This window comes from Acanthochromis polyacanthus, chromosome 4 (genome assembly GCF_021347895.1).
Source record: "Acanthochromis polyacanthus isolate Apoly-LR-REF ecotype Palm Island chromosome 4, KAUST_Apoly_ChrSc, whole genome shotgun sequence".
In the NCBI taxonomy this organism is placed as follows: domain Eukaryota; kingdom Metazoa; phylum Chordata; class Actinopteri; family Pomacentridae; genus Acanthochromis; species Acanthochromis polyacanthus.
This window is the reverse complement of record NC_067116.1, coordinates 22,339,541-22,363,997: the sequence shown is the minus strand read 5'-3', so window position 1 is coordinate 22,363,997 and position 24,457 is coordinate 22,339,541. Positions and strand designations below refer to the sequence as shown.

At 39.8% G+C, this 24,457-nt stretch overlaps 1 protein-coding gene across 2 annotated transcripts in view; it reads left to right on the top strand.

Annotated features, from left to right (window-relative positions):
• Nucleotides 1-24,457, top strand: part of homer3b (homer scaffold protein 3b) — a 63,404-nt gene that overhangs the window by 33,205 nt on the left and 5,742 nt on the right. For both annotated transcript variants that reach the window (XM_051947216.1, XM_051947215.1), the window contains 5 exons: nucleotides 5,862-5,870; nucleotides 8,824-8,960; nucleotides 14,603-14,759; nucleotides 22,257-22,367; nucleotides 23,482-23,562. In XM_051947216.1, the coding sequence (XP_051803176.1) occupies nucleotides 5,862-5,870; nucleotides 8,824-8,960; nucleotides 14,603-14,759; nucleotides 22,257-22,367; nucleotides 23,482-23,562 (495 nt within the window). The remainder of the gene's footprint in view (nucleotides 1-5,861; nucleotides 5,871-8,823; nucleotides 8,961-14,602; nucleotides 14,760-22,256; nucleotides 22,368-23,481; nucleotides 23,563-24,457) is intronic.

Below are 24,457 nucleotides of genomic sequence, written 5' to 3'. Positions count from 1 at the left end.
TGACAGTAAACAGTATCAACCAGCACAACACAGCCAGTGCTCACCCTGTTGGGGAGGCTGTGATTTAACTGTGAAAAATGGAGAAAACATTTGGGAAGTCTCAGAGCAGCTCTGCCAATCTTGTTTATTAGTTATTTTCGCCAAGTATTAAGAGCGCTTTTGGTTGTTGTAACAACACAGATTCAACACAGAGTTGACTGCTTGTTTATGCTTTTGTGTGTGTGCACTGTGTGTAAGTCTTAACAAAGAGCCACTCAGCAGGTCTGAAAGACTGCAGAGTCACGCTGCCAACCACGACCTCAGCTCTGAGACACTCAGATAAGAGCTGATGGTGTGTCTTCTCTATTTATTTAGCAAGGCTAGGAGAAAACACTCCTGGATACAGCCAAGCAGAGCATCAATATCAAGAGAGTAAACAGCACAAGTAGTCCAGAGTAGAAACTGAACAATATTTTATCAAAGCATGTGACATTTAAGGGTAAACCTAAAGTATATTGTTTTCAGTGCAGCTAGGAGCCTTTTTCCACTTCTCTCAGTGTTATCCATAGAAGCAGAGCTCAGGTTAGGAGGTAAAGGTCAGATCAGTGAGTAGTATTTCCTTGTTCTGGTTTCATCTCATAGCCAGCGACAGCTACATGGGACTGTATGATTATGGGTAGTGATCAAAAAAGGAAGACCTCATCAAAAAGATTTTGTAATTTTTTTGTTCTCTGGTAGAAAAGTCTTATTTTAAAGCCTTTTTATTAACCAAAGTATGAAAAAAGAGTTCACACACCCAAATCAGTGCAGATTTCTCATTATTTGCTTCAAACTTAAAAAAAGAGCAACCATGAGAGTCAAACAGCTTATTGCCAACAGGTTTGCCAAAGGGTTGCCCGTAATGCGGTGCTCTCATTAGACGGACACAGGACTTCTGCAGTTGTCCTGAGGTTTCAGACACCAGGATGTTAGCAGCAGCTCCTTTAGGTCTTGTGAGTTGCAAAATGGGGCCTCTGTGGATTTGGCTTTGTCCGCCAAATCCTGCAGATGCTCGAGCAGATTGTGATCTTGGAAGTTTGGAGACCTTGGGCTCTTTGTCATGTTTCGAGAGCCTTTCCAATCAGTTTTTGGAAGAGATTGCTTCTGTTGAGTTGTGCTGTTGCCATGAAGGGGTGTGCTTGACCTATAAAAATGTCAAGGCATGTTATAGTAACATCCACATGAACACCCGAACCAATAACAAAAAGACTTACAATGACAAAACATCTGCGATACAATACAGTGTAGACATCAGGAAAACCATATGTCATTGTAGTACTCAACAAATTTCAGTACAGTAAAGTCATCGACCAGTTAGAGAGGAAATTTAGGAGTAAAAGTGAGCATCCAGTAGACTTCTTGTTGAGGTAGATTATCACAACTAAGTGTCGGGGTTACTTTTTCTACAGCAGCACACTTAATCTAGGCATGGTTGTTTCCTCTAAAATATTGAACAAGCGTTAAAATTTGAATAATTTGTCATAAATAGATCATTCAGATCATGACTTAGTTTGTCAATGCTTCAACACAGGTCAGTTACTCTCTTTAAACTACTGGGATATCTGTACATTTTTAGCTTTGCTGTAAATTCTACACTGTCAACTTGACTGAGACTTTTCTGACAGGGAGTCATCATGAAAATCATTTTGAAATGTAAAGTGAATAAATAACATTCCTTCTGTTTGTTGTTGGTTTGAGATATTGAGGAGACATTTTGCCCTGTTAAACAGTGTAGACACAAAAGGGAGAGAGAGGAGGGGAAAGCAGAGATGTTGTGGTCACATTGCATGTTTCTTAACCATCTGGTTGTTTGAAAGACCATATATATATATATATATATATATATATATATATATATATATATATATATATATATATATATATATATACGCACACATATATGTAGCACCTTTTCAATAAACATTTTTTCCAAAAGTGTTTAATGGTAATGCAAATGTGACAACATTAAAAAAAACATCAATCTAAATGTTGTGAAGAGAACAAGAAAAGGCAAAAAATGTGTCGTAAACTAAAAAGAACTTGCTTCAAAAAAGAAAAACACTACAGATTTCAAAGTAAGTGATACTGATTCACACGTGTTCTGTTTGAATATTGCATATCATAGCAAGTTCACACGTGTGAAATGAATTTCTTGCTTCGGCATGCTTCCTTGTTGGCATCTAGACTTGCTACAGGATGTACTGTAACATCCCACAGTACACAAACACACGCATACATGAACACAGCAGTGTTCCTAAAGTAGAAAAAAACAATGAAAAGTAATGAAGAAATGAAAAATGCAGTCGCTGTGAGGAAACTGCGTTAAAAAGATTATTAATCCAGTCTCTTGGTAGGATAGTGGGATGTACAGCAGCCGACACCACTCAGAGGTCAAAGGTCAGGGTCAGTGACATCACAGCAAGTAGAGGTGTTACGTACTGTTACTATGGCAACAGTTTTGACTGTTGGGTAAGAGAGAAACAAGTGTGACTTTACAGAAACACACACTACATGGACCTTGATCACAAATACACGCATGCAGAATCAATTAGTCAACCCCACATAAACACGTTATCTGCTCACACACACACACAGAGAAACAGCACTTTGTTAGAGCTGCAAGGTCAGAGGCAGGCGAGCATCCTGTACTGATTTCTCGATAAGACAGCAGTCATTGATTTTGTGGCAGGCTGTAAACGCAGAGGTGTTGTGGTGGTTGTTATCACATCTCACTTCTCACTTGTGGCTCAGTGTTGTAGGCTGTAAAATACATACTGCTGACTGTCTGAACCTGTGTAATATAGAAATAATACCCAGTCTAAGCTGCTATGGGTGTTGAACACGTGACGTTTGATGTTAGCGCTCCAGCCAAGTATTGATGGCAGCTCCAGAGTGGCTCTAATGCCAGTTAAGAGCTCCATTAAGGTTGTTTAGCTTTTATAAACAGTTTCCAATATGTCAGAAGTTTCCCACTAACACATGGACATAATCTACATGAGAACAAATCGGAAACCTGTGTAAAATATACAAATCTGTCAACATGCTTGTGGTGCTTGAGTTATATGTTTTTTTTGTTGGTAGATGAACCTTTTCAGCTACAAAAGTTGCACAGGAATCATGATAAACCCACAAACCTACAGATGAATTTGGTTTATACAATTCCGAAGAGGAGCTGCAGGATTTTTCACTTCACCAAGTGCGTCAATAGCTTTTGCATCACCTTCAGCTGGTCAGCAACAGCCTCGGTCAGTTGCAGTCCACAGTGTTGCAGAGCTGTAAGTGTGTAGCCTCAGGCTCCACAGAGCACACATTCTGCTTCTGATATGTGGATGGCAGCAGGGGATCTGCATGAAGTAAAGCTTCAGCTTTCAGGCTTATTTGCAGAGCTCACAGATAAGATGGAGGAGGAGACAGGGAAGTCAGCGAGATAAGAATAAAGAATGATAAACAGACAGCTCTATCGCACTGCCAAGTGCAGAAATAATAAGCAGATTTATGCAGCAGAAAAAAATTCATGAAATGTATTTTATCTCAGAGGTTCATTACTGGTGGGAATTAAGCAGCTAATCATACCTCTGTTAATGTCATGAGTTGTCCAGTAGAACACAGAAAGTATTCTCAGCAGTAGGGAGGGTTGAAGGATTCAGATCTTGTCAAAGGCAATGCTGAAATATTAAAGCTGGCAGAATGGAAACACCTCACCTCTGAGCTGATCTGACTCTGCTAAAAAAATGCTGATTAATCTGAAGGTTTGAAGTACTTTACAAAGTAGAATTATTCCCATTTCTTTTATCCGTTATAATGCCATTGTTCTCTTTATTTTTCGGAAATTGTGAGATGGTAATTTTACAATATCTCACCTTTGTTGGCATTCAGTAAAACAGATAAATGGATATCCAGATTGTGAAATATGTGCAAAATGGTAGTACACATTCTCAGAGGCTACAAACCGAAATTACAGACTTGGTTGTCTACATGACTACTCGCATTTCATGGTATTGAGAACAAACAGCCACAAGTCGTCATGATTAGCAACAGAGAAAAGTAATATCTTTAGGACGGTCCTTGAATGCATCATGTTTACCATAAGGTTCCATCAAGAAAATTAACCAAATCTAAGCTTAAAAGCACAATATGTCATCAAAGTCACCTTTTTTCTGCAGATCTTATTTTAAAATTGGCCCAAAATGAAAATAATTGCATTACCCATATTCTGTAAAAATGGAAAAATTCTGCATTCCTCGGAGCAACTGTGAAGACGTTAGTTACTCAGCTGCAACCAAAATTCACGCAATATAAATTCAGGGACTTTTTGACTGAGCTTGGCTGAACTTCAGGTTGTGTTTACACAGAGCAGATAACAAGAAAACAAATTTAAAATGTTAATTTGAAAATTACACAATTTTTTCCAGTATTGCTCATGCCTGTGGACTCTTGGTAAAATGTTGTAGATGCACACTGAAGGTTTTTTTTTTTTTTTTTTTTTTTTTATAAAGCAAATCAACTTTTTTGTCAAATCAATAATTAAGATTTATGGCATTCTGTGTCAAACTGCACAGGAGACACTTTTGAGTTCTTACTATGGTTGTGTTGTTTCCACAGAAGTGCAGGACTTTATGTCGCAGTAAAAACTGAACCCACAGTGAATAAAAATGTGACAAGAGCAAAACACACCAAGAAACTACTTGGACTTCAGAGGGTTAGCGAAGGTTTACTTCAGAGAGAAGACGGCTAGAACCCACTGAGGTGCATACTAAATGCATATAAACAGTAATTGTAAATGCTCAGTCCATAAGAGACAACATCCTGCCTCTGAGAAGTAAGAGCTGCCACTCGTCTGCACCTGCTGATTGGAGCTTCTCTCCTCTGCATCTCCTCCCATACATGGTATCTATGCAGAGGCAGACAGGGAGGCAAACAGAAATGTCTGCCATCAATATTTTAAAGCTCAGACTTGGCACTGAAACCAGCTGAAGGGAAGTGAACGTATGTGTGTGATTGTTTAGCGGGCGGGACAGGTGCTCCACAGGAAACCTAAGCATGTACCCCAGATGCATGGACACATGAATTAATAAAGTGGTTTTGTGGTCCCAGTCAAACACAGAGTGTATTAAAAGGAGCTTTATCAAGCTAAGAGAGCAAATGGACTGATGCCGAGATAAATAAGTAAACAGTGTAGATGTACTTAAGACAAACAGTGGTGCAGAGACGCCATGATGAAAGCTCTCAGGAAAGCGTTTAATATTTAAAGTATTTGGGATCCCATCGATTATAAAGCTTCTCTCAGGAACCCAAAAATATTCTAAGTTGGTGTTTTATGGTTTCAGTTGTTGTTAACATAAAACACACACATCCACAGATACATATTTAACTGCATCTTTATTATATTTTACCTCACGAATGTTAAAAAAAAAAAGATAATCGTGTATTTGTTCCATCTTGTTTGTGTCTCCTTTCTCTGTTGCTAAGCTCTGTGTGATATTGTGTTTCCAAGGGCTCACCTGTCAGTCACGACTGTGTAGGCGGGACTCCGGCCTCGTTTTCTTCGGCCGACAGTTTGCTTTCTTTCTCTGTTTAACCTTCAGCTGCAATCAGTGCTCTGTCTAATTACCTTCCTCTTCTGTTCACTACAAACCAACCAGAAACATAAAAGGATTCATTTCTCTGCAGGAACAAAAATGAAAAAAATATAAATGAATAAGCTGCCATGAACAAGACACCAGCTGGATCACTGTATAGTCAAAATATTAGTGTCTAAGGCATGATTTCTTTTATTCTGACAACATTTTTTTTCTCTCTCTTTTCTTCCCTGATGCATCATGGGACATGTTTATCCATCTCAGCTCTCGCAGGTACGTGAGAACACACACACGACCACACTATCAAAAAGCAATAAAAAAAACGCCTTCTTTTGTGTGAGGGGCCGCGGTGTTCGTACTCTTAGTGTTGCATGGACTATCATGCTCAATAATTTATCTGGAGTCTGATCAAAGTTGACTTCAGAGCAAATTTGGCTTCAGAACACAGCAGGCGTTTGCTGCAAAAGCCGAAAAAGCTTTGTTGAGGACGGCAACAACAACACAGAGTGTAATTGAATCTGTTTATTTCAAGAGGTCCAGAATATACAGACAACATGCAGCTGAATGTATCAGCCTTTTCTGAAATAATGAGTATAATTATTAGAGATGCATTTCATTGATATCCCACAGTGCTGAGAACAGAAAACATGCAGATGCTTCCTTTAAAAGTGAGAAGCCTTTTGCACTCTGGCTAATTAGTCCTTTGCTGTGGTGTCTCTGCCTTGTTTCCACTCGGCCTGTTAGTGAACAACATACGGGAAAAACTGCTGTAAATTTGTAATCCCATTTATGACTTAAACATGATCCATAGTATGAATTATTCAGGGCTACGCACAGACGATCCTTTGGCTTTGGGGTCGGACTGGAGTTTTCTTTGCTTTGATTTTTCTCCTGCTCTGGGGTTCCTTCCTCTGGACACAGAGCTCATCCACATGAGCTGGCTGGGCGCTTTATTTCCATGTTCATCCGTAAGGGCAGACTGAGAGCTGCTTAGCTATAGATAATAAACCGTTGTCCCCTGGGGAACGCAGGCGGGCTCGCTCGAATTAATAATACAAGCTCTTTCTACAGTAAGTGCGGGGTTGGAACACTTCAGCGAGGGACTGACAAGTTCAGGTTTAGGTTTCCATGCACAAAGAGGAAGAAGAAAGAAGGCAGCGGGTGGCACAGAAATATGCCTGAGCTAATTCATCTGCATGCTTTTACAGAAGGAGACGGAGTAGTCTTTTAGCCCACAGCCTCAAACTGAGAAAAATGGTTCACAAAACTGTGTGACAGGAAGCCTGAACCCTTTTCTGGGCAGCGGGGAAGGAAAATATCAAAGCAGATTGGTTAGCCAGGCTGGAATTCAGCCATCTGTGTGCTGTAATGTTATATTCAAAGTCTTTTTCTCACATGAGAGGAAGATCGATGGTTCTTTATGTACTATATCACTCTTGAATTTGTTCAGACTTTATCTTATACTGAAGGTTATTTCAAAGAAAGATGGCAAAAGCTGCTGAAGGCTGTTAAAGCTGCAGATAGCAGTGGTTTACTTATGATAAAAAAATAGATGAATAGACAGGTTGACCTATAAATCTCGCAGAAACCGCAGCTGTCCACTAACAGTTTGATGTCGAAATCAGAAACAGGATGTGTTGCTTTGGCTGCAGATTCATTCATGATGTTTTTAATGTAAATCTTACGGTGAGACAACAACTATCTTGTCTCTAGTCCTAATTCCAGCTTCGAAACACTGATTTCTGGCTTAAACATGTTTTAGCTCACTGTACCAATTAGGATTAACCAGCAACCACTGGTCACTACTTACAAATTTCAGTAATATTACCAAGATTACAGTCAGTTTTGCCTGCAAACAGGCTGGTAACTATTCTGTTATGTGGTTCCATGCAAAGGCAGAGAATAATTTACATTCATCTATATAATACTGTATTATTATTATTATTGTTAGTAAATGCATCATAAAGTTATTCTAAGATTTCCTCAAAAGAAAGCCAAAAATATTAGTTCTTTGAATTATAAATATTTTTTCCATTTGCTGCTTTCACCCAAATAAATCCACAGCACATAAATGGAATTTACTTCTAATATTATAGAGTGTAAGTTACCTGAAACACAACTTTCTCTTTAGATAATAAATGTGTTACATTCCAGCTACAATATAAAAGATCTGTGATAACTGAGTGAACTAAATCTGCTAAACAGTTGTAGAACAGACCTTTGGTGAAGCTGTTTGAATGTTATTTTTGCAGATTATCTGCTTTAGTTTTTAATCAAGCTAGACTAAAACTGAGAATTGGATGATTAAACTGTAATTAAAATTAATATATTTGTGCAAAACATCTGGACTAAAAATGTCACTAACTCATCTACTCAGATTAACATCTAATTCCTCCATATTTACACCGAGAGGAACTCGGTGACCTCTTGCCAGCTGTGCAGTACGTGAGATGTCTCCACAGACCTTCATATTGCAACATGAAGCTAACGTGTGCATATTTTTTATGCACACACAAACACCAGATGAACCGCTGGAATGCAGAAACGTACTTCAGTCATTTCCCATTGAATCAGAGTCCAATCGCTGTGTGAAGACAGCTGGACTGGACGCACGGCTGCTCGCTCTGTGTGGAGCCTGTTTACAGGAGCCCAGATGGGACATATCAAGCGCTGGCAGGTGGAGCTCTGTCCTGTCTTGTTGCTGTGTCTTGTCTGTTTAGTGGTGGATACAGAGATGTTAATGAACCAGACAGCAGCTCAGGCCTGGGCCTCTGTGCCAACATAGCTGGAGCTGAATTAATTATGCAAAATTCTGAGCAAAATGCATAATCAATACCTTTTGCACATGGGAAATGCTGGCACACTGGAGCATTTAATGTCATTTTGAACATCCGCTCTGAATAAAATTATCTAGTGCAGACTTGTTCAAGTGCTCTCGTCCTTCAGTCAGACACTTTCTGTTGGAGGACTTTTATCGTCTGATATGAAAACTGCAGCGCAGCTCGTAGGGATTTACAGTGTAATCCCAAAAAATCCCTTTTTTCAATCAAGATTTTAACACTTCCACAAAAGGTCCTGGTCTCTGTTGTCTTTTCTTTCTCATTGTTTCCCTTGAAGCATTTGTACTGAATGAAACTGATGGTATGTTATCTGCTACTGATTTCATTTCATCTCTATAACGGAGCCTTTTTTTCGTTGTCCCTGTTGACTTCGTGCTTCGGTTTAGGAGCTGTCAGAGGAACGTCATTCTCCACCGCTGCTGACAGTCAATGGTCCCGGGGAGGAGAAGCTGTTTCGCAGTAAGAGTGCTGAAGTGGAGCTGACGGCGGAGAAGGAGAGGGTCAAGAAGATGCTGTCTGAAGGGTAATGATGGATTCAGTTTTTCTGCTTGACAAGGATGTTCACACTAAAGCATTTTTGGACTATTCGTAAAACAGGCATCTAAATTTTATAGACCAAAAATGTACCATAATCAGTAAACGAAGAAATAGTCAGCAGATTAAGCAGTAATTATAATGTTATTTAGCAGCAGCCCTGGTTTATAGCACCACCTGTATGCCGTGGGCTTTTTGTCTGGAAAGAGAAACAAAGCCTTGATAAACATTAATGGAAAGACACACATACACATACAATCAAAATAACTGAATGTAGTTTTTGGCACATATATACCAACAATATGGAATAAAATTGGCTTGTTCACTTAAATCTTCAGGGGACGATAAACTCAGACCAGTAAACATGATGTAGCAAATTCCCTTTTCCTCCTGAGGGCTGCTCATTCACTGCACATTTTTGTGGATCAAAAAATGTGTTTACTTCACTCAACAGCAAGCTACAAATTTTATGAGTGCCTTTATTTGCATTTTCCATGATATTTATTTGGCACTAAACAGTCAGATATTCAGAATTTGTGAAGCAATGTTTGACTTGCAAAAATAATCACAATATCACACAAAAGCACAGAGATGTAAAACACACACTGAAGTGAAATGACAGCGAGAGCAGCAGATGTGTGTGTGGGAGTAGTGGGATGGAAATTTTTTATCCGTTAGAGTTTAGAAAGTTCACTGCAAACGTTGTGATCCAGTCTCTAACCCCCGGCTTGGTTACATGAGCAGAAAGCCCAGAGCACTTTGTTGAGGTCTGTACAGTGAATGATACCGACTCGACGCCCGTCCTCCATCAGAGGCAGAAAGGAAACAGCGATTACAGGCCATTTAACTGCAAAGCATTTGAAGAATACAAACCATTGAAGAGGCTTCACACATCTTGATTTTTGTTATTTAAATCTGCACCACAAAGCCTTTCTTTCAGAACGGCTTCTTTGAATCAAAAAACAGCAAGAATGTTCAAAGGATAGAGAAAAAAAAAAGTCTGGATCATCAGAAACGCCTCACTTGTTCACAAATATCGGGTTTTTGAGATCTCCCTTTTGCAAACAAAGCTAAAAAACACGACCTCCTTGGCACACAGTGCGCTTTTTTTGTGACAGCATGGCAGATGTATTCTACAAACAAGGCATGCTGTTATCCATCCAGGAAGCTGAGCTGGTGTCCACAATGCAACTGAAGGTTTTCTTTCTCAATCTAAGGAGCTGTTCTGTGATGAAAGTGTCGCATTACCTACGAAGTGCCAACAGGAAAGGAGCCAGCTGTGCCATTCTGCTTTATATTTCAGTCAACTGCACAGGTGGATTTGTACAAAAGCTATGCTAGGGAGTTTCATTGTCAAAATTACATTTCTATAGCTCTTTACAACAACCTAAAGGGTGACCAAAGTGCTTCACAGAGAAAAACAAGAAAACAACTTACAAACAATACAGTATCTTAAAACAGGACAAACAATCACACTCTCACTTACACCTATGGGCAAATTTAGGATAATTAATTAACCTCAGCACATTTCTTGTGTGTAGGATAAATGTGTGGTAGGTTGTGGCCTTACCTGGGGCTGCAGGTGCATATTTACCATCCTCCCGTGTTTTACATGCACCCGACTAGCTGGATCAGATGTGTTTGGCCAATATGGAGCTAACTGGGTCGAGTCAAATCTCTTCTATTTATATAACCCGAAATCTCAAATTTGCCTCAAAGAGTTTTAAAATCTGTTGAGTGTACAACCCTGTATGTCCCTCAGAAAGAGTAAAAGGCGCAGGTTCTGATTTCGAGGGTGGACAGACGAGCAGTAGATGTGATATAAAGACAGAAATAAGTCATGTAAAAATACAGTATGGGATACAGAATACTGATATTAAATTAAGGCATCAGATTGGGTGCTAAGAAAGGAGAAGATGATGCAGTGTACATGCAGTGCATATAGAATATTCGGAGCGAGTTCAAAAAACAAGAAATACAGTCTGTTCCACTCAGAGACTACCATATGAATTGTCTCTTCTGTGTGAGAGAAAAATCTGAAAGACTCTGTGCTTCTGTGGGAAAAAAAAGGTTCATTTTCAGTTCTTAAGCAGCATAACAGCTGATTAACTAGAAAAGCAGCAATGAGTCAGTCTAAAAGCATTTTTTTGCAAAGCAAAAAGTGTGTTCTGTCTGAAAACCACAATACTGGTGGACACCTCAGCTCTGCAGTGCTGTTTGTGTCTCTTGTTTTGAGCGAACAGAACCTGTTTGAAAAATTGTTTATGGTATTAGATAGTGGATTTTGACTGATGTGCTGTTTTTAATGTGCACACCCGTGTGTGTGTGTGTGTGTGTGTGTGTGTGTGTGTGTGTGTGTGTGTGTGTGTGTGTGTGTGTGTGTGTGTGTGTGTGTGTGTGTGTGTGTGTGTGTGTGTGTGTGTGTGTGTGTGTGTGTGTGTGTGTGTGTGTGTTCTTGTACTTGCTACATTGTGAGAACCATTTTCTGCATTTAACTATCAAAGTGAGGACATTTTTACAAAGTGAGGACATTTTGGCCGGTCCTCACTTTGAAACAGCCATGTTTGAGGGTCAAGACTTGTTTTTAGAGAACAGGTATGAATTGAGGTTTGGTTAGGGTTAGGGTAAGGATTAAGTTTAGGCAATCAGTTGTGATGGTTAAGGTTAGGGTAAGGCTCTAGGAAATGCATTACGCCTATAGATGTCCTCACTAAGATAGAAGTACAAACGTGTGTGTGTGTGTGTGTGTGTGTGTGTGTGTGTGTGTGTGTGTGTGTGTGTGTGTGTGTGTGTGTGTGTGTGTGTGTGTGTGTGTGTGAGAGAGTGTGTGTGTGAGAGTGTGTGTGTGTGAGTGAGAGTGTGAGTGTGTGCGTGTGCACGCACATGACTCAAGACCATCCAGGCCTGACTGGTGCGGAAATCAGCAGCTCATAATTATCATCATTATGGTGTCCGTTATTGATCGCTCAACCTTCCATCTGAGACCAGGAAGCACAAAAACACTCTTCGGCTGCTTTACAGCCTATCATCCCAATTTTATTTTATGATTGTTATAGGTGGTCTTTTCTCTCCTGTTGCTATGGTGAGTAGCTTTATGGTTGCCAAGCTGTTAGTTCAGTTGTCATGGCAAAGACTCTTCCTTCCTAAACTCCATCTTCTCAGCTGAAAGCTCCCTGGAATATTAAATATCCCCACTGAATCCTGACCTTTACTGGCACACACCTGATCTTTTCTTTCCCACAACTTAATAAAGCAGAACACATTACCTGTGTTCATTTGTTTTTCACATGGTACCCAGTGGTGTCATTTTACACTGCTCTGTTGCAAGTTATAAACTTTTTTTTTCAAAAATCCACACAAGCATACTTTACAAAACTTAGTATAATGATCAGTGTTAGGATATACACTGCTGGTGGAAAGTTTTAGAATGCCTCAATTTTTCCAGACCATTATAACACCAAAAAATGTAGATCTTTCCTACAGAGAAATTGCGAAGAACAGTACAATTTTCTTCACCATCAAAAGGCACTCAGAAACTGGGGGAAACTCTGACAGGAAGACATCTGAAAGACCCAAAGACACAACAGAATCAGAAGACAAGTTTGTGAGAGTCAGCAGCTTGGTGATAGGCAGCTCTCAGGACAACAGCTTCAAGCACAGCTTAATAGTGGTGATAGTAATCAAGTCTCAGTTTCAACTGTGAAGAGAAGACTTGGAGTTGCAGGTTTGACAAGTGGAGTTCCAGCAAGAAAGCCACTGCCAAGACGTTACAATATGACAAGAAAAAGGAGGCTTGCCTGGGCCATGAAACACCGCCAATGGACTACTGAAGACTGGAAGAAGGTATTATGGACTGATGAATCAAAAGTTGAAATCTTTGGTTCATCACACAGGATTTTTTTACGCCATCGAGTAGGAGAAAGGATGGTTCCTGAGTGTGTGACATCAACTGTCAAACATAGAGGGGATAAGCGTGATGGTCTGGGGCCGTTTTACTGCATTCAGGGTCGGTGACTTGTACAAAGTGAGAGGAAGCTTGAACCAAAATGACTACCACAGCATTCTGCAGCGCCATGCAGTACTCTCTGGTATGTTCCTAGTTGGTCAGAGGTTCATTCAATAGCAAGATAATGACCCAAAACATAAATCCAAGCTATGTTAGAACTACTTTAGGAAAAAAGAAAAGATGGTAAGCTTGAAAACATGGAGTGGCAGCACAGTCTTCAGACTTAAATCCCATTCAGATGGTTTGGGATGAACTGGACTTAAGGGTGAAAGCAAAGGAACCAATAAGTGCCACACATTTATGAAAATTTATGAAAGTTACTTTCTGAAGAATATTTGAATTTAATTTCCATTGTGGAAAGAATGCCACAAGTGTGTAACTTTGCCAGCAAGTTGATTTCTCGCGATATTTGTGAGTTCACAAATCTCTCAAGAAAGCATCTTGTACCGCTCCCGCTTTCACTGTTCGGACAGAGCCAAGTTGGCACGGGCCAATCACGCAGCAGTATTCGTGTGTGGGGCGGGATATCCAGGTGTGAAGACGACAGCACTCTAGACGACACCAAGCGCCAGTAGATCAAAACAAACATGGCAACGGAGGACAACGATCGTGTAGATGCTGCTATTAAGTCAGTTTTAGCCGAATCTCGTATCGCTTCTTTGAAGGAAGAACAACGAGAGGCGCTTTGCGCATTTCTGGATGGTAAAGATGTTTGTGCTTTTTTACCAACAGGTTTTGGTAAGAGTTTAATCTACCAATTGGCTCCGCTCGTTGTGAAGATCCCGCGATTGGCTAAAAACAAACCTGTCAGAGGCGGGACATACTGTTGCATTGTCCAATCCGTGCCTCTTTCCTCCGAACGGATTTACATGGAGCGGTCCCAGATTGATATTGTGGAGTACTATCAAGTACTACACAATTATTAATCTGGCTATTGCCAGGTTAACAAGTGTGTTCAGCTGTTGTAACTGTCAAAAGTGGTACTCTGATGAGTCAAAAGTTAAAAATACATTTTGGTTTCTAAATAGATTTTTGTAACTGTACTTGTTTACTTGTTCTCTGCTTTCATTTTAGAGTACAATGAGACATTAACACGCATAATTTCCAATAAAAAACTGGAGAAACTGGAGTGTTCTAAAACTTTGACCAGCAGTGTAGTTTTGCAACAACAGCATGTCTTTGACATGACAAATATTGCTGGTTCACTAAATCCTAAGATTATATGGACAGGAACCTGTGAAGCCACATTTACTGCAAAATCTAATAGCACTTGTACAGGATTGCAGATGTGTCTCAAAGACACGAATAATCAAGGAGAAGGAAAATATAATATTTTAATGATAGCAGAAAAAATTGTGAGACATTTCTAAGTTACAAAGCTCCCCGAAACTCTTGTAACACCCAGACTTATGGCTCTTTAAACTCATTAAATGTCCATAAACGTTATTCAAACAGCTGGTGCAGCGAAATATAGATGCTTCACTTCATTACCTCACTATCTTTGGCTTTTTCCTCACCATTAGGGCGTCTATCTGACAGTCATTATGTATTAGCTTTTGCTACTAAATACGTGAAGCTTTTAGTCTTCATGTCGGTGTGTGTGGTTCTTTGTGTTTTCTCCTCAGGTCCATGTGTGAAATAAATCTGGAGGCTGAACTCTTCACTCTGCAGGACAGCAATGCCAAGCTGGTGGAAGCTCTGCAGGAAGCAAACAGCAGCGTGGAGCAGTGGAAGAAACAGCTGGCAGAGTACCAGGAAGAGACCGATCGCCTCCGAGACCAGGTGACCATATCTGGAGGAAACGCAGAGCAGCAGTACAGTGCTCCTGCTACAGTGTGGTGTAATTATTAGTGTCTGGTAGATGCTTAAACTGATAACCTGGGTTATTTCCGCGGATACGTTTTGAAAGAATTCACACTGTAATTATTCCTTAGTGTGTTTTGCAGCAACTTTAAAGTGTTTGCAACCGACGCACCACCAGTTTAGATGCAGCTGCCATCAGCTTCACAAGAAATAATGCATAACATCGTTTCTAACAATGTACGAAAATAACGGAGGAGGTGGAGACAAGTTCCTAATTTTCTCAGTTTTAGAGCTTTAGTGTGTATTATCACACTTCTATCACGGCAAAGTTGTTGTACAGATTTTATTTGTAATCAGTCTTGCTTATTATGTCAGTGAGTGAAGGGTGACACATCAGAGTTACTATGATTACCTGATAAACATCAGGTAATCATAGTAACTCCTTTGCATTGCGCTAAAATAAAGACAAATGTGTGGTTGACTTTTCAAATGAATGCTGTTGTTATACATCCAGTGTACTTAAAGCACTGTGCAAAAGTTTAAGGCACTGCTTTTAAAAATGGTGCCATGAACAGATTTAATATAATTCATGTGTTCAATTCCATACAAATTGCAGAAATCTATTTTTAAAACAGCAGCAGATATGCTCATGCACAGTGTTTTAGGTTGATTGGCAGACAGATTGTTTCAGCGTCTCGGAGGACTTGCCACGTTCCTTTTGTGGATTTATTCTGACTCGGTGTCTTCTGTGTCTCCTTGATGAGGATCAGGGCTCAGCAGCAGCTCTCCCATCTGTTGCAGCACTTCTTGTTCTTCTTGTTGGTGAAGATGGTTGGTTTTTCACGGTTCTGGCTGTTGTGTCTTTGACGTTTTTGTCATGTGCAGCAGAATTAACTTAGGGACGATCAGCCGCCTCACTAAGTGATGCTGAGGTCAAAACTGTCCAACTGTTTCTAAAGCATCACGGAAAAATTTAAGAAAGAGAAAGTTGTGGGAAAAGGTGATGTCTATTGCATAACTACTGTATTGCACAAAATTGTGTTAATATAGTTTTCACATATGGACACTGCAAAATATGGCGATCTTGATTTTTTTGTATTGTGGTCAAAGATTAGAAACTTGTTGGAAACTTGATGACAACTTGCATAAGGCAGGATATTTCAGTTGTAGTCTCCGTTAAACTTGGATAGACTCTCTGTTTCATTCCATTGTGCTTCGTGTTTGTGTGTTTTCCTTGTGGACCTGCATTGTTTGGTGCTCTGGTTCCTGTCAGTTTACACCCAGAGGAATTTATTTTTCGGCAAGTGCCTCAAAAACATTTCATTCCACAACCTATTTGTCACATCTCTGTCTTTTGTTAAGGGAACCTCCATCAGCTGCACAGTAGTTACCTCCGCCAAGTAGGTTATGTGACACCCGACGTTTGTGTGTCCGTCTGTCCGTCTGTCTCTCTGTCTGTTAGCAAGATAACTCAAAAACGCCTGGGCAGATTCACATGAAATTTTGAAGGGATGTAGACTATGGTAAGAGGAAGAGCTGAATTAATTTTGGTGGCAATCCGGAAAGGATCCTGGATTCTGGATCATTTTGAATTTTTTAGTATGTTTTAGTATGTGGTCCAAAATAGGACAAAAACATCATAGGTTAGTATGTCGTCCAACAAATTGGAACAAGGTGTCCAGATAGCTCAACTGGTAAAGAAGGTGATTCGTAAACAGAACTGTGTCAGAGACGCAGGTTTGAGTCCAGCTCATGATCCTTTACTGCATGGGTTTCCTGTTTTCCTCTCTATCCTTGGCGGAGGTCTGCACTCTCTGAGTGCTTTTCTAGTTTGTATATTGTAAATCTAAAAGATGGAGAAAACTGCAGAAATCTCTATAAAGACTTATTTACTGTATGCATCACACAGGAACTTGTAAACTAGATTCACAATAGATTGAATAATAATCTAATATTAAGTAAATTACCATGTTCTGGCAGCCCCTCCCCTTTTTTAAAAAATACATACATATAGGATCACACTAATATCCCCACATGGACTGCTCCAAACTGCAGATGCATTTCATCATCCAGCCCTCTCCCTGGATATTCCTGTTGACAGCCTCCCGTGATAATCGCGGGGCCAGAATGCAGACATTTCATCTTTAATTTACAGAGAGAATATTATGCCCTTGGTCAAGCTTAACAAAGCGTCTTCAGTGTGACAGAATTAAGTGCTGCAGCACACCAGTCTGCAATGGAACTGTTACTGACAGAAAACCGGTCCTTTATTTTTAGCCCACGTCGTGGTTTCGTCTGTTTCATCTATCTCTGCACGTCCAGGTGAAGGTTACCCCCAAATATATTCTCACACTGAGCTGCACGCGCTGCAGCAAAGTCAACCAGGTGGCTGGAAGTAGAGCAGGCCTCCAGGGTTTGGCAATGGGGTGTTTAGGGGGAGAGGGATGCTTTTTTTTATGTAGAGGGGGGACAGGACACCCTATACCGCCCACCTCCTCCCCCATCTGCCCCAGTTAGAGGAGGAAGATAAATCACCGTAGGAGCAGGAGGAGAGAGGTTGGCTAGCGTTTCGTCCCTCGTCACACTCTCGGCTACTGCCATGTTTGTGTTCATCCACCGCAGAAAGGCTCTGGGTTTATTTTCTGGGTTTCTGGGTTCACTCTGACCACGTTTGCTAAGAATCACATTTGACTGTAAGATATTTGGATGTTTTTTCGTGCACTTGTTCTAGCTTGTTGGAGTTTGGTATTTTGTTGATCTAATTCAAGTTGAAATTGTGTCTGTAACCAGGTGTATATGGGATTCTGAAAACCTGCAAAACAACCAAGAGTAACACTGTCCAGAATACACTAACACATATCATGTGAATACAACACCAGACAAGAGGGTCTGTTTTATGAAATTAAAAAAAAATCCCCACAATAATCTAGTATAATAAGAATGACAAATATAGCACATTACCAAAATATTTCAAATTTCCTTAAATGCCTCCATAAAGCTGTTTTGAAAAGTGTTGTATAGTGCCTTTAATAGTTACATAGACCAATCAATCAGACTTCAATTGTATAGAACTTTAAATACAAATTAAATGTAACACAAAGTGCATGATTATGAACATTATGTTTTAAATAACTGTTAGAACTATTAAAATAGTAATATCATTAAAGTAGTTCATCGGATTGATTAAAAAGTCTAATATTACCATAAAATGGTTCTGCTTATTGAGCTACAACATTGCCCAGAGGAGGCTGATACATCCAGACATTGGAACCCTCTGTGATATCATCCAGAGGTTTCTCAAAGAGCAGTTTTGTAGTTCAGCGTGGTGGCTTTATCCCACTTAATCCAAAAATCAGCAAAGAGGTAGAGCATAAGTGGAGCTGAGGTGGGCCATGCTGTCATCTCTGCTCCATGAATTGTCCTCTTTGGCTTCCACCTGTCATCCAAACCAGCCACACGCTTAATTATGCGTAATTTATAGCCTTAATACAATTTAAACAAGCTTGATGTAAAAAGATTTATCCCCTGTGCAGTTGTGATTGCGGAAATTATCTATAGACACTAAAACCGTTCTTGGTATCTGGCTCTAACATGTTTATTTCTGCTTAAAGTTGGGCATTTTAACATGCAAGTCTATTAGGATTGACTCACTTTTGGAGTCTCCCTCTTGTGGCCATTTGAGGGACTACAGTTTTGGCACGTATAGTTGGCTGTATTTTTCAGCCTCAGAGGTTACAGCTCGTTTTCACACTACAAAAAATACTGTCACTGTAGCGTCTTGGGCAGTAGATAAGTTTGTATTGGTTCCTGGTATATATTTACATATTGCCCAACTTTAGTTTCCAAACCAGTGTATGCGATCACTCAGTAGCAGCGTATTTCTGCATTTTATAAATAATAATCTGACTGGCAAGGTTTAAATAGTTTTGTGCATGTTTGGTGCCTTTATTGCACCATGGGAATTTATTAACACCGCTAGATTCTGACACTGCTGCTAGTCTGTTGAGTCTAAAATGCTTCTGGGAATATTAATTTAGAAAGATATTGTAGTTTTCACAGGTTTTCCTCTCTTCATGCATATTTGTGTGGCGTTCAGAGATCTGGAGCTGGTGCCTCAAGGGACAGTAGCTGTCACACACACAGAGGTTGATGCGAAGCGGCTGAAGCCTCCCCTCACCCCAACCCTCCCCAACCTCAACCTGCGGCAGTTTTCTGAAGCTTAGCTTGGATGGCGGCAACATAGGGTAGTGTGGCATCTATAAACTGCCACTTTGAAACTGCCAGTGAAAATGCGGAGGAGATGCTACAAAAAAAGAGAGAAAAAGAAATGCTGGCCACAGGAGCAGGAAACCTTGTGAACCATCACATTTACATTTCAGACATTCACTTGATGCAGTGACTCAGGATCAACTGATACGTGAGAAATTGGTGATAACAAAGGATGAAATAATTCTTGCAACACCACCATTAAAATAAACCAAGCATAAGAAGCCATGGGTAACTCTGAATTCCTCTGGGTTCCTGATTTTATTTTATTTTTTTTAGTTTCAGATTTCTTTAACAAGCTTTTATCCATCACGAATTGTCAAGGACACAGGAGTATTTCTAAAGGCTGCGACAAACTACCATTAATATTATCGTTTATTCTGCCAGGTATTTTCTTGAACCCATAACTTGTTTATTCAATAAAATACCAGAAAATAGCACAATACCTGAAAACCCAAGGAGACATCATATATTTGCTTGTTATTTGAGTAATGCTCCGAAACTAAAGACATTCAATTTACTGTCAGAGAAGACTAAAGCTCGGAAATACTCACACTCACTACTTGCATCAAGTTAAGTTTTAATAAATGTTTTATTACTTTTCAATTAATGTATTTTCTGTTGATTTTATACAATTGTCTTAAGTTACTATGTCCAGTGAACAGGGAGCAAACAAATGCTTCATCTGTGATCATGTCTTATGTCAGGTTTCATCTAAAGCATCTGACAGCACACACTGACACATTCAGTTTCATTTAATCCAATTAACGCAACGTTCACAATCATTTAAACTGTCATATGAACCTGTTTGAAACTGCATATCAAAGGTCTGTGGAGCCATTGTCAGATGTGATGCAGTTAGAGATTTATCAGCTGTGAAATAAAGTGAAGCATCTCATCTAATCCTGTCGCTTAAATCTTTGCAGACATTTGAGATAAAATTAAACTGTTGTCTCAGGCCTATTACTCCCCCAGCACACAAAACATACAATACGCTGCTTCATTTGAAGTAAACAAAGCCTGGAGGGGACTGAAGCCCTCACCCTGTTGGTGTCCAATGCCTTTGCTCTGACTGTTGAACCACAAAGACCTGAAAGATGGTTCTGCTGATACACAGTGAACTGCAAACTTTAAATCACGTCATGTTCGGACTTCAAATGCTGAACGGTTTGTCCTTGTTTCGTCAAACTGCCGTTCACAATCTCTGACATTTCCATTAATATGTTAAACGCAGGGAAATGGGGTCGGATTGGGAGAAATGTTTTTCATCAAAATCTTTTGCAAGGTCACGTCTGTCCATCAGTGTAAGAAAAAAAGTCTCCAAGGCGAGAAGCTTCAGTGATGTGCCTATTGGCAGTAAAGCCTTTTTTCCACTGAAGCATTGCAGCTGAGTGTTGGTGTGTGTGTCTGTGTGTGTGTCTGTGTTTGTGTGGATTGATCGTAATGTGTAGGTGGTAGGCGATGAACCTCTGTTGGTTTTTCCATCAGCAGAAATGGCCAAAGACCTGTATCTGTGAGAGTGTGAGGATCTGTGTGTGACTGCATTATTGCATTTGCATTATGTAAAAACCTTTTAATGTTGGTTTCTATGTTCTCAGTTGAGGTGAAGGGCTGTTTGTTGTTCTGTGGATTTAGAAAAGTACACCACACGTTAGATTTACAAAGCCTTTTAGTGCCTGTTCACTGAATAGACACTAAAGTGAGACCCTAATGCATCGTTCTCCTCAGTAAAACAAACTTCAGTTTGCTCTTTTGTTTTTAGCTTTCACCCATCCTAACCTGCATGAGCTTATTTGCAGGATTCTGCAAATATATATATATACATATATATCTATATCCACATGAGACCTCAACTGATCAGCTTTAGACTGAGTGATTAGATTTTACACGTGAATTTGGTGGTGTTTTACTTTTCCCTTTGGGTGTTGCACTACAAAGCAATAATATTTAAATCATACAAAGAATAGCATATTACAAAAGTCCTAATGTTAGATGTCACTCTAATAACAATCAAACACATCAGCATAAATAAAATGTGATTAATAAACAATTCTCTCTTCCACCAAGTGAGTGAAATGCCAGACAGAGGAATTAGCACAATAAATCAACTCATGCATAACACATGATGCAAATCAGCCCACTGATTGCCACTTCAACCGGCACAGTAATGCAGCCCACCTAAATATCATTCAAACAATCACACAGATACAGGCTTTCTAATCAGCCTTGATGAAATAACAGCCAACACTTTTTGACCATGTGACCTGGAGACAATAAAGCCACAGAATCAAATGTCAATTAAAGTGATGTTTAAGTGATGTCCACTGGTGAAAATGGACAAATCAACCCTGTCAACGTGCAGGATGGGACTTTGTGTATCATTATTATTCTTCAGAATTGGTTTCCAATCGTACATTTACAGCTGAATTACTCCAGTATTACAACTTGTCATTGTGTAGCGCAGCTTTGCAGTGTTTGAGCAGACTTGCAGGTTTGCTTGAGCTGCAGCGAGTGAGGAGGGGTGAGTGGAGACAAAGAGATAGGGACTCCATGTATCCGCACGTTCTACACGCAGCTGCCCCGTGTTTGTTTTCATGGAAAAGGCTTCTGAAAATATAACTTTTATACCCTAAGTTGAGTTTTTAGGGACTTAACATTTTTTTAAAAATGAGCATTGTAGAAACAAGGCGAGACCTGTAAGAAAAAATGAATGTTTTCATAGTAGACAAAGTTAAGAATTCACTGCATATAACATAATTTCCCAGTGGATGCTCACTATTTCCCATGAGCTCCCAAGTACCACTACGTGCCTACTGCATGTCAGTGAGACTAAATGGGTTTAATATGAGAGGAACACTGTGCTTGTGATACGTCTAATCTGCTGCTGACTTCAGTGAGGCTCCAAACAAGACCCAAATTGCTTTACATTTTGATATATTTTTTGGATAGTTATTCTTCTTACCAGTTCTCCCTTAACTCTACATGACAAGACTGTCATTAACTTGACTCCTCCCTGCCTCACTAATGTCATCCTCCAGTCCACCTCCTCTCTTCAGATCAGCTCCTCAGATGGTGGAGCTGATCTGAAGTGTTTCCACTTTCCTCTACCTGCATGTAAAAGGCCCACCTGATTCTGATGTTAGCCCTAGTCTTGTTATCTTTCATGTAATTTTCAAGTATGTATTCATTATGTGTCTGTGTGTGTTCCAGGTGGCAGAGTTGGAGGCCCAGCTGGGGCATCCTGCGGCTGGTCAGCCTGGTAAAGAGGAGCTGAGTCGGTCACTGGAGGAGCTGGAAGCCCTGCTGAGCGCCAAAGACCAGGCAAGACACCAAGTTCTCTCTCCTCGCGCTGCCCACTGTCCAAATCTATCTGCCATCTCAAAGGGGGGCTCCCTGTATTAAGCTAGCCCAAAATATAACAGCATACATAATATATTGCCAGCAACTGGTTAGATGTGTGAGCCTGAATCTCCATCTGATATTCAAGTACAGCAGAAAAACATGGAAACATTCCGTGAAACTCTGTAAATGTAGAAAGTCAGGAGAGCCAGAAAAGTTCAAGTGTCTATTTGAGTACTTGTTCTCTAAATCATCTTTATGGTTTTTAATGAAGTCTCTCTGGTTCAGTAATCTTGTTTTTGTCTTCTCCAAAAAATAATTACTTGACAAAATGTTCAAAAACTCAAATGGACACAAACAAAGGAGACAAATGTGTGTTCTGTCTTTTACTTTTATGGCCTTCTAGTTTCTATTCCTACCAAGATGCGGATTCATCTGCTGGTCATTTTTGTTGTTGATTCAGTGTTCTGATCTGGCTGAAATGTGCTTTGATAAAATGCCACAGTCTTATAAAACACAGCGAAATTAATGTAGAGACTTGAGGCAAGATGCAGATGTCCAGATCTGCCACCTCCACATTAAGTGAAACAAGGATTTAACACCTTTCTGACTCATCTCCATAATTTCATAACATCCTCTTGTGAACATTTTGTGCTTATTTGGGTCAAGTCGGTGTTCATCTGATGCATGCATGGACACGCTCAGCCAGCAACCGTTTTCTCTGGATAGATGAAAATAATGCATGTTTTTGAAAGCAGTTTGTTGCTCTCTTCCAGCCTCATTAACATAATCAAATCTGTGTGCTCATTTTAAAAAGTTCCACTTCTGCAACAGGACACATGCAAGGTCATGGTGGTCTGTTTCCTTGGAGGCAGAAGCCCTCCTCCCCGAGAACATCAACGTGTCCCAAATCTTATCACCGACCCCATGTGTATGATAAATGACTCAGCTACTTTCTGAACCACATCGAGGCATAGACTCAAGTATTCTGGTGCAAAACAGGACATAAGTGGTTCGTGTCCTTAATAGCAGGGATGGTGGGTGTGCAGGGATCAGGAAAGCAGTGTTGTAAGTGTTTGAAATGACTGTGTTTCAGGAAATTCACAGTCTACAGAGCAAGAAAACAGATGTGGGTGAGCTGGAGAAGGAGCGAGCAGAGGCCATGCAGAGACTCCAGGTAAGATGACGAGCAGAGTTCTGCTCCTTAGAAGTTGTACTGAAGTGCTCCGACTGACTCATCAAGTAACAGCGAGAAGTATGTTTTCCTTTGAAATGCACTTGTGCTGCTGGAAAATGTCACATAACTACCTCAGATTTAATGGTCAAAGAAAAAAGTCATGCAGACAGTTATTACATTTACACTGCTGCCAGTTTATTGCTTACACCTACTGGCTGTTGCAGTTATGAGTCAACAAATCTCAAATCTTAGAAGTTTTGAACAATTTTGACTTATCCATCTCTGATGTGACAGAATGTTTTATAGCATAAATAGCATGAATTCAAGGTTTAAAAATGAAAAACCTGCCCATTGAAAAGCATATATTTTCTTTATTATAATTTGAGAACCATTCTGATGCCCCAGTACTGATTAACTTTCATTCAGCTATCAGCATTATTGATTGTATTGTTAGCTTTTTTCATTTGAGTTTCAAGATGAGACTTTTAATTAGGGCTTCACCTTTTTTCATTTTTTAACTCACCCATAATCATGTTTAATCTACTTGTCCAGTATTGCAGAATCTGAATCAGTGATATTATTAGTGAAAATGGTAGACTTTTATCTTTAGCAGTGTTGTCAAAACATAGCACAAAAATGTGCTGAGAATAACTTGACAGCCCGTTCAAGTAAATAAGGCCACTCATGGTTTGAGATGGAATAAACTCTAATCAACATTTTTTTTCAGTAATTTTCAAATTTGAGTAGTAAACTAACATTTCAAAGTCCATAAATGCAAGAATTTGATGGTTTTCTTGGTCAAACATTCAAATAAATTGTACATTTTAGGCTATTGGACTGTTTATTAGACAAAAAACTACATTTAATGATGTCACTTTATGGTCTAGGATAAGAT